General features: G+C 35.4%; 2 protein-coding genes across 4 annotated transcripts; one reads left to right on the plus strand and one right to left on the minus strand.

Annotated features, from left to right (window-relative positions):
• The first annotated feature begins 738 nt into the window (after positions 1-738).
• On the plus strand, positions 739-4,785 carry LOC8274306 (transmembrane protein 50A). 2 transcript variants are annotated; one of them, XM_015716135.3, is made up of 5 exons: positions 739-882; positions 995-1,135; positions 1,232-1,319; positions 3,821-3,973; positions 4,436-4,785. In XM_015716135.3, exons 2-5 carry the CDS (start codon positions 1,003-1,005, stop codon positions 4,467-4,469), a joined length of 408 nt encoding a protein of 135 aa, XP_015571621.1. In that variant the 5' UTR covers positions 739-882; positions 995-1,002; the 3' UTR covers positions 4,470-4,785. The 2 variants fall into 2 exon arrangements, with proteins under 2 accessions (XP_015571621.1, XP_015571620.1); XM_015716134.2 differs by having other exon boundaries at positions 765-1,135.
• A 1,413-nt stretch (positions 4,786-6,198) lies between these two features.
• LOC8274226 (mediator of RNA polymerase II transcription subunit 1) lies at positions 6,199-12,398 on the minus strand. Of its 2 annotated transcripts, none has more exons than XM_015716074.3 (5): positions 11,071-12,398; positions 10,201-10,958; positions 10,034-10,123; positions 6,991-7,707; positions 6,199-6,752 (listed from the first exon to the last, which is right to left on the minus strand). In XM_015716074.3, exons 1-5 carry the CDS (start codon positions 11,177-11,179, stop codon positions 6,624-6,626), a joined length of 1,803 nt encoding a protein of 600 aa, XP_015571560.1. In that variant the 5' UTR covers positions 11,180-12,398; the 3' UTR covers positions 6,199-6,623. The 2 variants fall into 2 exon arrangements, with proteins under 2 accessions (XP_015571560.1, XP_002513834.1); XM_002513788.4 differs by having other exon boundaries at positions 10,213-10,958; positions 11,071-12,394.
• Positions 12,399-12,666: the final 268 nt, after the last annotated feature.

The following is a 12,666-nucleotide window of genomic DNA, read 5'->3' on the forward strand; positions in this document are numbered from 1 at the left end:
ATGCTGGATATACTTTAAAATATATATATATTCAATATATTTTGATAGATAATAAATTTAAAACACTGTATTTTTTATAAAATATTGTAGCATTTTTATTTAATATTATGACATTAATGATAAATAAATAAATAAATAAATTTAAAAAGTATTTTTATGATTTAAAAATTAGAACTGTGTCGAAATAATATATCTACAAAATTAGATAAATTATTACAAAATAAAAAATAATATATATTCAGTATATATTAAAAAAGAAGAAAATATATGTCTAACATACTTTTTTCACATAAATAACAGTAAAAGATATATTTAACAAAAAATAATATATATTAAATATTTCAACTATTTTTAATTGAAATAAAATATAAATTTAATAAAAACTTTGACGGCGAAAGATCTATATCTGTCAAATCATAATATATTTTGGATAATTAAATTTTCTTAAAATGAAATTAAAAGTATCTTAAACTAATTTTATAAAAATAGAAGAAATAAAGAAGGTGAAGCAGGGATATTTTTGAAAAAAAAATAAAAAAATGAGAATATTTTTGTTATTAGTTAAAAAAAAAGGGTAATTGAAGAAATTTTCTCTATCAATGCCCACGTTTATAAAGCTTTGAAGGTGTTTGTATTTGGGTTTTGGGCCCATTAATTGATGCATTTGTTAGGCCCGCTTTGTTTTCAGAGCCTAAATCTTCAGTACTTTGTTGGGTGTTTTAGCCATTTTTTATGGCAGCAAATTTGCTTTTGACAAAAGGAGAAAAAGTTAAAAATAAAAAGAAAAATCTAATTCCTATTTCGGTAAGGGAAAAAGAACAAAAGAAAACAAATTTACAGAGACCCGCATCGAAGTCCAAACAAAGGAAGCTGCTGAAGGAGGCAATCACTAAACTCTCTCTCGTACAGTTGAAGTTAGCTGTAATTCTCAACATTCAACAATAACACCAATCAATCTCTAATTATATATATTTTTAATCAACTAACACACCAGAAAAACAAATGGATTTACCGGAGTTATGGGCGATTTTCGGTCCGGGCGTGGCAGGCGCTGTATTCGGAGCCGGTTGGTGGTTTTGGGTTGATGCCGTTGTTTGTAGCGCCGTTAAAGTCTCGTTTGTTCACTACTTACCTGGTCTTCACTTAATTCTTTATCTCTTTGTTTTTTTTCTTTATTGTAGATACAGTTAGGGTTTTGATGAGTATGCTTGTTTGCTTTTTTTTTTTTTAGGCATTTTTGCATCGATCGCAGCTTTAATGTTTAATTGTGTTAGAAAGGAGGACATTGATTACTCTCCATACGAAGAAGGCGAGTGGAGGTTAGCAATTTCATCTATTTCTCGATTTGCTTATTCTGTTTTTGCTTTATTGATTTTTTTTGAACTGTGCTTTAGATTTAATGTGTTTTATAAGAGCTAATAGCTAAAAGATTATTAATTAATTAATTCCTTCGGTCTACGTGTTGAATGCAATGTGATTTACTGGAGTAGACAGTTATGTTTAATGAAGATCACGAGGGAGCAATCTGTAATTTGTCTTTTTTATTAATTTGTACTATTCTTAAGGTTTGAGTATTTGTTATATGTTTGTGACTTTGTTCTTTAATTTTGAAGATGTTTTGTCCGGAGCAAATAATATTTCATCCTATTCATTGCAGCTTCTTATTGGTTAGTTTTGATAAATACAGGGAGTTATTTGTCTATCTCTATTTAGCATCTTCTTTATGAACACGGTTACAGCCAAGTGATATTTACTGTTTTTCAGCTGGAAATTATTTACTTCAACTAAGTACTACCACTATAAAATAATTGTCTCTGAAAAGCATAGTATAGGAAAAGGCTGGATTTTATGAAGCATACAAGAAAGAGAAGGAGAGTTTTGCATATTTTGCAAGTGCCGCGCATGCAGGCTGTTGCTAGTCAATCCATATATCTTGGAGAGTCTCGATTTATAACATTAAGGATAATTTGAAATGCTTTAATGTAAAGCAGAATGGTCGGCAGAATTGACTCCTACAATGAAGTTGAACTATATCTCATTTGAGAGAATCAATTCTATACAAGGGAGAGTTACAGAAAGGCATTATATAAATTTATTTGCAGACTCTTTATATTAGACTTTAAGGGTTTGTAGTTATCACAAGACTTGGTGATTTATGATCTAGGGTATGCTTTGAATCAGTTTTACGTTTGATCTTTTTCTGTAATTAGGGAACTTTTCAGCATCTGATGGGCATTGCTAATTTAGTTCTCTTGGAAGATGGGCATTGGTATACTTGGATGATGTGCTCTCCCATTACAATTGAGAATATCATAGTTTCTGTCTCTGAGTAGAGGGGGGTTTTGCTAAACTAAATTGAAGAAAGTTATTTTATGTTGTTTCGGAAAGCAATGGAGGAAAAAATCACTGGAAAGCTTGCATGATGACGAGTACAGACCCCAAAAGAAAATGAAAAACCTTTGTTCAATAGGTGCAAGTATGAGATCTGGGATTTAAAGGAAGGCTATGAGCAGTGGATGCTACATATCACAGCATTATAGATAGGGGTACTAAGGTATGAGAAGTTGTTGTACTACCGCCTTGTGATTTACATCATGTCGCAAATAGGAACAGCAGCAAAGTGGACTGTTCTGTACCCAGCTTTACTATTAGAATATTTAGAACTTTATATATACGCCTACCTGTTTTCCAAACTCAAAACCAGAATAAGGCAAATCCGGGAAAACTTGTTCATTGTGCGTCAAATGAGCTGCTCCATCAGGCTTCATGCTACTGGTGCCAAGATATTGAAAACATTTATAAGTGGCTCATATTATTGATTTTATAGAATAATTATGATTTTCATTATAAAAGTTGTTTTTGAGATGACCACATGCCATCATAGAAGTTTTGGTGTCACCTGTAATGGAGATGGTGGGTGCATTAGAATGGATTGAAGATCCAATCCCTTGGATTCGTATTTAAGTCTTCCAGTTCTCCTATGATAGCATTGTATACTAACATTTCTTTTCAATGAGGATAGCTGGATAGGTTTAATCTACACACTCAACTATGTTAAAGATTCTATGTAAAACCCAGGTGCAATGTACTCAGTTACAAAATCAGCAAGCCAATCATTGTTGTGCTGGATGTTATTTCTTAGCCTCCTTTGTCAATTGCTTGTAATGATTTCTCATTTTAAATTCTGCTCACGTGCAATGTGAGCTGCAAGTTTCCTTCTGATTGAGTTTTGACACAAGTGGGAAAGAGAGCGTTCGTAACATTAATAGCTTTCTTTTGAGTTTATCATCTATCACACTTTTGGTGTTTCAGTGTATTATTTATTTCATCTTCTAGTTCCGTTTTACATTCATATGATACAGTATGAGTCCCAATCAATAGGCATCAATTGTTCATGTTTGTTGTATAACTGGTTAAGTATGCAAAGTATTTGTCCTTGTTTCCTAATAAATGGAAATTATCAAGTGCAAATGGACAATGAAAGGAGAATTTATCTTAAGGGTTGATGCAATTCTCTTTGGGGCATCACTTTCGAGAACTCTCATCTACTCTAGTGAAAGAGGTGATACAGTTTTCACTCAAGTTGACTCTGGCAATTTTAGCATTGACATGAAAACTTTAATGTTATTGCTTGATAGAATGTTTTTCTTGTTATGTTAGTTATAATGTGTGAACATTGTATATATCTGCATGCTTCTGAATGATGAAAATGCGTTAATTGTCCATCTCTAGTTCAAACTGATTTGCAAGAATGGGATGCTTTATTTTCTGTTTTCCTGCTCAATGTTATGGTATCTAATTCCTCTCTTCATGATGACAGATTGAAGCTTTGGCTTTTCTTTGCTTATGTCGTATCCTTTGTTTCTCTAGCGGCATCAGTGGGCTTATTGATACAAGATTCACTTGTTAAGTCGGGGCCTTCAGTATGGACAGGAACTGCAGGTGTCTTGCAGTGTGTATTTGTGTTGATAAGGTAAATTGATGTCTTGATTTATGCATTCCTCATCTTTTGCATATGTTAAGGGAGGTGATTATTTGTGGCTGTGAAGTTGAGACTTGAGATAAAATCACATTAAGCTAGAAACACTTTTGCATTTGTCTTTTTCTTCCTCTCCTCTCCCTCTCTGTTTTTCTCCTTCTTTCCAGAGATGGAGCCTCAATTGATGGTCTAATAGACTTGCTATGTGGCATGTTGATCACGTGAAAGTTTTTCTATGGTGGATCTATGATGATCTTTTTCCTCTCATCACTACACACACATGGATGTGCACAAATATGGAAGAGTAGGACAGACATGCAACAGCTCATTCTATTTTTGGGTTGTAATTTGACACCATACATTTTCTTTTTTGGGGGTTGAATTGTTGTCAGCTGTTTCTTCTTTGATATAATGACTGTCGTATTCTGTTCTGATCACTAAACTTCTTTTCTACAGCGGGCTAATTTATTGGACTTCGCATTCGGAATGAATTGTGAAATTGCATGTATCATTTACTTATTCAACCGACAGGAGGAAATATGGTCACCCTGGTGTACATATTTATGACCTTCAGCTGCCTGTGAAATCTTGAGCATCGGTAGTAGCCCATGTAACTCTTCTGGAATTTGTGATGGTTGTCCTAGATTTTGTTCATAACGGATTCTAATTTCAGCAATACTGGTTTATCTAGATCGGTCATGTACCATTGTGCTTTGTTTGGGGCCATAAATTGATAATATTTCCGAGAAAGGATAATTTGTTGCACCTATGTATCATACCACTACTATATGAAACTTTTTCAGCTACGCCCTTTTTTGGTCGGCATCCCCTAGCTAGAGGCCAATCAAGTGGCTGATCACTAGCAGGGGGAAGGTGAAGAGTATTAGTGCCCGTAGAATTATAATATCGCAAGATTGGCCATGGTATTAGCTGCCCTATCTCCTTTTCTGTACACATACATTAACTCGAAACTCCAACCCTAATTAAACGACCAATGACAAACAATCACCAGATTGGCATCTCACTCACTTTGCAGCCAGCAGGGAATCGATCTCTAAAATCATATTACAGCACCCCTTGTCTGAAGCTAGCTTCAGCACTTGAATCACAGTCCAAACCTCGCTCGGATGCAGAACAGTTACTAACAATACTAGTTGTGTACCCTGACAACCATTGGCCTTCCCAATTGCTAAAGAGACTACCACCACCAGCTAACCTACTCTCCCCTTTACAGCAGCCATGAGAATTTAATGTGAGCCAATCATGAGATGGAGACGATCACCCAATTAACCACGATTATTTCCTCGAATCCCTCCCCACAACCACACCATCAACCAAAAATGCATGGTCGATCACAACTAAGAAATTCTCAAGCTAGTCTTACTTCAGACGAAAGCAAACAGCTGGTATTACTGAAAGCATGCAAGCAAGATCATTTTGCACTGCTTTCATGAAAAAAGGAATGCAATTCGGGTTTTCATACTATCTTTTGCTTATTCGAAAGTTCTTTCTTTCCTTATCTTTGCTTCAACTAGGAAAAGGGAGTTGAGCCGATTATTTGACAGAATTGAAGTAAGCGAGTCACGATGTCCGTTGTAAGAGAGACTGAATCCGTTGACAAATTGAGAATGAGAATGATTATGATTATGATTATGAGCAAATGAAGTACCACGTCAGCACCTTTAAAGATTTTTACATAAATATACTTCAAACTACTAACCACGTAAATAACATAATTTATTTAGCTTTTGACTGTCATTTCTATAATTTTTATGGAAAGTTATGTAGGTATCTTATTCTTAAATATTTCCATGGTTATAAATTACATAGAGAGAGAGAGAGAGAGAGAGAGAGAGAGAGATGCGCATAGAATTGAATAATAAAAACAAACTAAATTATATAGATTTTTTAATTTATTAAAAAAATTTGAAATGCATTGATTTTATCACTATACATTTTTATCTCTAATAAAAGTTTGTCGTTTACATACAGATTAATTATAGACACAATATCAAAGACGAAATTTCACTGCCATATCATCTGCCCCTAATACCTTAAATTACATACAAAAACATTGTCAAAAATGTGTACTCATAATTTTATTTTTTTAAACAGATTTCCCTGAGTATTAATTAGTTACTAGAATATTAACAGGAATTACTCTCGATTTTTCTTCTGAAAAAAAATTAAAACACCAGAAATTCATTATCAATACGAACTAAACTAAAAATGAAACTTTTTGATTTCCTTTTCTTTTTTTCCGTAAAATTGACAATTACCAGAAGCCCTTTTCCTTGTAGAATCACACCCTCTTGAAAAGAAAGAAAAGTAGAGGTACCAAATACCCCCAAAAAGATGCAATTTGCCAACCATATTCTATTGCAAGACAAAATAGCCACTCATCCTACCATTTCCCAAAAACCAGCCTTGTCATGTAAAATTCCCCTCAATTGGGAAGGCAAGATTGAGGCACCAGTGACTTATTGCACTATCTGCAAAATGTAGAGTTCCATCCAAAAATCCACCCCCCCTCCTTCCAAATGAAACTCATCAGCTTTCTTCAAAAAAAGAAAAAAAAAATGAAACTAACCATCTGCCAAAAAAATTTGGAATTTCTTGGACCTACTAGTCAAAAGGAACACCACTACATCTCCGATCCAGAGTCTGAAGAGCTCCTGTCAGAGGAAGCTCTGACCAAACCAGTTGCATGAGATTCAATCAGCTTTTGCTGCATCCCTCGGCAGACTTTCAAGGAGGGCTTCAATTTCATGCACTGCAAAAAACATGATGCAAACGAAATAAGCAAAACTGCATAAATCAAGTGTTCCACCGTGAAACTATGAAAATAACTTGTATCTCAGACCCAAATTGACAAAATATCATCAACCTACGTATACAACACCAGTGAAAGCGCAATAAACAAAAATTTTGAAACTATCAACGTGAGGAAGACCAGAAATAATGTAAATAGATTGAGAAAGCTGAGATGCAACAAAGTACAAGCTGTTTACCTCCTGAATAAAAGCATTGATCTCCTCCTCTGTAAGCCCCTCATCTTCTCCAGAATTTTCCTCCCACCCAAGAGAGCGAAGGAATGCAGCCTCTTCCTCAGAAACCTCTTCACATGTACCTCCATTGCCAGTCAACTCAGAGCCATTCTTAATAGCCTGAGGACATGAAGGAGCACTGGCTGCTTCCTTATTTATTTCACAAGCTTTCTCATTGGTAGGAGATGAAATAGCTGAGGCTGAATCTGTGAGAGCAGTAGAACTATTTTTTAAGGTTTTCTTTTTCAGAAGGTTAAAGAAGTCATGTCGGCTCTGAGTTTGAGATAGAAGCGGCCTCTTTTCCACATTGAACCCTGAAATCAAATTCAAGCTTGCAGACTTGCGCTCCCCAGCAGAAAGCTTAGGATTGTTTGGGCTCCTCAACGGTGCAGAGGGAACTGAAGGAGCAGCAGCAAGTTGGCTATTTGCTGCCCTGCCAGCATTATTTGGATTCGCAATATCCTTTGGAGAAGGAGAAGCACCATTTTCCCATCCCGGTTTGAGAACAAATAGCTTCCCATGAGATGCTTTTGATGCATCAGATTTCACATGACCCCCGGCTAGAGATTGAGTGACAGCATGCAGTGAAGAGGGCTGCTGCTGCAGATTCTTGGGAGCCATATTCATCTCACTGGATCTGACTACTGTTTTGGGCTTTGATTTGTCAGATGAATTGAGAACCTGTAAAACGAAATCAGCAAGTGAGCATCCAGAGAGTAGTAGCACATGGGAAATATTTCAAATGTTTTATCTCTCTCCGTTCAAACTTAATTTTCACCCATTAATAAAAATGGATAAGGTTTTTACGCAAGCATCTCGATTGCAATCTAGATCACAAATGTAAAAGAAATAGAAACAGGAAATAGTCAAATTTCAAATCAAGGCTTAAAATGCAAGCAAGCCAAGAAAAGAAAGAATTCATACCACATTTCGACATAACCAACATCTATATACCACTTCCACAACATTCCCAACTTGCCCATATCGCATTAGACAACTTTTTGCTAGCAAAATTTTGCACTGTAAAAATATTTTTCATTTTTAAGAAGAAAGCTTTAGAAACAAGTTTGCTTCTCAAAAAATAATTCAATTATTAATCTTGACCACCCCACACAGCAGAAATACATAAGCACTTGATAAAACAGACACAAGCCATGAAATGTAAATGGCCTTATTTCAAGGTTTATAAAAGAATATACGAGACGCCTCGAAACAAGCTCCTAGAGCGATTCTGCACTCCATATGCCTTCATAAAAGTTTCATCATCAATGAAAGATGAACAATCTACACAATTCTTTTCTTTCTTTTCTTTTCTTTTCTTTTTTTTGGCAGAAGGTATATAATAATCATACAAGTTAGCCAAATAGCAAAAGGAAGCTTATCCACCTCAAACTTCCACAGTCGATGTCTCACCAAACATGCCACATACAAGGGTAACAATATCCAAATCCAGAAGCTTTTTTCCAATCCCCTCATTCAACTGGCCAACACTTTAATATCAGAACCTCGGCCATTAGCACACCAGAAATTACAGATCCAAACAATTTTTTATATTCACTTACAAGGATGAACAACCCACTAGGCTTTCCAGCACGGTGAAATTAACAACAAAATGCAGCAAAGCATCATTTACTTGACTTGACAAAGTAAGTATAGCACAATGAATAATCGTTATCAGAAAGTCACTTTCATTAAACAGAAGACAATCTATAACAATGTAAATAGCATTCGCAATATGCATCTGCTAGTTCACGTAAAAATCAGAGAGTTTTCTATGTATGACCATCCACCTAAATTGATAGCATATAGTGACAAAGTGAGAACCAGGAGGTGAAAAAGAAAAACTTAAATGGATCAATCTGCATCTTCAATAGTACAGAGTATAGAGTGAAAGAAAACAGTACTGCTAAAAATGAATCTGCAGAAATATGAAATTTCTCATAGCAGTAAGCCAGAGTAAACATTTCATTCAACCACATAGGAAGCATATTCACAAAAGATTTTAAGCAGCAGAAACATTATGATGACAACAATGTAGGAATGGTTTACCATTCAAAAATGACCACGACATCTAAACTACTAAGATTTTGAGCTCGCATCTTAAGGACACAATGGATCAGAAATGCTGATTACCATTCCAAGTTGCCTAACTTTCATATCTTTTAACTTCTCGATAAGGAAAGAATATTCATGGATCACAATAAAAATGTACCTACTTCAAATAACTGCTAATCGTATGTCAAAATTTTGGATCACGGGACTCTATAAAGCTATTGGATCATGCAAAAATGTTCAAGGTAATATGCCCTAAAACACGATTCTAGCTCATTCCATCAATAAACTGTTCACAAAAGTTTTCCTACTCAAATTAAATTCAAAAGATTAATCTACTCCCTAATATCAAAGATATCAAGTCCCAATTAATGAGTAAGCTAAGGAAAGTAACATAGCCTAAACCATGACTCTTTGCAACCAAACAATATCAAACATATAGTTCATAGCCACCTGACATCATAAAGAAACTAGAAGCCTCATTTTAAAATGAAGATTAGCTTTGAAGCGTATATATATATATATATATATATATATATATATATATATATATATATATATATAGAGAGAGAGAGAGAGAGAGTTGAACAATAAATTGGTTATCCGCAGCAAAACATAGAAGTACAAAGTCAAAATAAAAAATACACATTCCCTCACTCATCAGATGATTAAGACAAACTATATTTTTGAATCATCTACAATAAAAAAATAGGCCATGATTCAGTTAAAACAAATTGGTCAAGGGACAAGGTGCACAGGTTGTCTAACAACCTGTGCCCCAGACTGGAGCTTTTAATGTATTAGATGTTTAACATCACATAATATTTATAGAACACTAATAAGCAGGTAGAATACAGAGAATATGTAAACCATATCACAAGTTCATAAAGCCAATGCTTCACAATCTCTAAAAGCCTATAAAAAAATGAATAAGACATAGAAATAATTCTCTCACCGAACTCTTAGGCATTGAAGGTGTCACCGGTATTAACTGCCTCGATTGCTTAATAGCCAATTCCTCGAGCCTCTGAGTTTGAACAGACAACTGCAAATTTGACCATATATCCCAATTAGATCACCTCAGGCTATAAGTGTTAAACAACTATGAGAAGGCAAAGTTACCTCCTCAGTTACCTGCGGAGCAGTACGAGTTCTCGTTGGAGCCTGAGTCAAAGCTTCAGCCATATTTAGACCAGCCACTGTACTTGGAGCTCCAGATGCTGAAGTAGCAACAGTTTGTACACTAGATGAGGAACCACTGCTATTGTTTCCTATAATAGCAGGCACCTCTGCTAGAGCTGAGGTCCATCCCTCCCCACCAATCAAAGCAGAACTACTCACAGGCAAGCTTTGGACAGCTGTACTCAAGCCCGGAGATGAAACCCTTCCTATATCAGGCGCTCCTTGCCTCTCTTCACTGCCAAGGGAGGGAAAATCCTTCTCGAATACTGCCTTTGGAATGCTGTTACCAACACCACCTCCTGAAATTAATCCATTGCCATTCACATGATTGCTGTTGCTGCCATTTCTTAAATCCGCAGCAAATCTTCGAGGCAACACCTCACCCAGTTTCCTTGACACCATAGAATGGGAACGTCGTAGTGCATCCTTCTCATTCCTTGACAATATACTTCCCAAAGGATCAGAAGCATCATTGTCCCAATGGTTCCCAAAGTTCAACCTCTCTTTATCCCTTTCTCGATCCTTATCGCGGTGACTTCTACTAAAGCTACTGTATGCATGCTTTGCAGACCCATTACTAGAACTTCTCCGGGAGTTAGAAGAAGATGTCCGGTCAAGAAAAGCCGAACGGGGAGAATCAAAATCACTTGTACTCTTGGAATTCCTGCTTCTACTGTGATGTACGGATGACGAGACATCTATATTCAAGATAATAACAGCTTATCATCACCAATGATCAATGCTAAAAAAATAAATATATTATCTTACATGCATAAAACGCAGAAAGAAAATGAGAAAATCGAGGATAACCTGAATGAGGAGAAGATGATGCAAAATGGTGGGCTGAACTGCCACCCCCTGGAACACTTCCAGAACTTCTCAACCATTCTGGAACTAATGTGGGTTCACTTCTTTCCATAAGGAGCACTAATTAACATCATCAGTTTCAACAAGAACAAAATAATTCTCACCTTCTTCAGCCCCTCCCCCTTAACAACAATATATAGTCCTTCAATCTTATTTCTAACCCTAGTTGCCCAACTCTACTCCAGTCACCACCACTAATTGTCCAACTTTTTCAATTGAAATAACACCCAGTAGAGTTTCTTGCGTAATTTATGGATTGGTTTGTTCTATATGTAACAAAACACAGCTAATTGATTTGCAATTCGTAGATTTTGAAGTCAGTACAACGGCAATGTGAAGAAAAAGATGTGAGACTCGAAATAAAACAAGATGGAATTAGAAGAAAAAAAAAAGCCCTCTCTCTACGCCTCCATCTTCAATTAAAGATGGATTTGCAGATAAACAAACAAACAAACACAGTCTCAATTAGACCCTCATCCCTAATCAAAACTAATTATTAAAAAAACACAGAAACTACAATGAAACAAAAGCCAAACAATACCTAATATTGTAGAACTAATAGTTGACGCCCATCAAACACTAAAATTTAACGGAAGACCCTAAGGAGCCTCCGATTAAAATCAAGAGTGTGACAACACCCCGCCCCGACAATAATAATGTGTGCACACACAAAATTAAAAACCCTAGTTACACACACACATACCTCTCTATGTATCTATCTATCTCTGTAACTGCAACAGCGTTCTAGGGTTTGAACAGAACCAAACAATATCTTTTAGTTTTATTATTATTATAATTTTTTTCTGTTTTTTTTTAAAAGAGAGAGAGAAACAGCCAAAGCGAAGGGAGAGAATAGAAAACTAACCCTAGCGCGCTATGTTATTATTATGATTAAAAGGGCCCCAAAAACGTAACCGTTTCGATAACCGCTGTTGAAGTGTAATATAATTTCCCAATCCCACAAACAATGCGTTTGAAAGCAGAGAGTTTTTATATAAACAGAGCGAGAGCAAAACAAACAGAGGCCACAACTATTGACACACACACGCAGAGCGAGAGAGAGAGAAAGATTAGAATGTTGTTCGTTGATAAATATTTTTTTCTTGATTTCTGGAGAAAGCGAGGAAAGGAAAATTAGGGTTTTGGTTTGAGAGAGAGAGAGAGAGAGAGAGAGAGAGGCGTAATTTCTGTTAGTTTTGGATACTGAGAAATGAAACGTATGAAGAACAGCTTCCTTCTTTCTCCTTACAAAATTAAATTTTTACAAAAACATTTTCTTTTAATTATTTTGTGTTCACCAATTTAGTTGGACTTTCTTGTGTTTTTATTTTTCTTAAAAAAAAAATAAAGAAAAAAGAAGGCTATTTCGTGTTTGTTTCAGATGCTGTCTATCTTTTATAGACCGCTATTTATGTCCATAGACAATGTCATCATCTATCAGATATTATTATAATTATTTTCTTTTTAGTCCCAATTAAAAAAAATATTTTAGCTTGATTATAACTTGGACCGACCTTTAAATCAAAATAAAAAGAAGAA

This window comes from Ricinus communis, chromosome 2 (assembly GCF_019578655.1).
Source record: "Ricinus communis isolate WT05 ecotype wild-type chromosome 2, ASM1957865v1, whole genome shotgun sequence".
Classification (NCBI taxonomy): domain Eukaryota; kingdom Viridiplantae; phylum Streptophyta; class Magnoliopsida; order Malpighiales; family Euphorbiaceae; genus Ricinus; species Ricinus communis.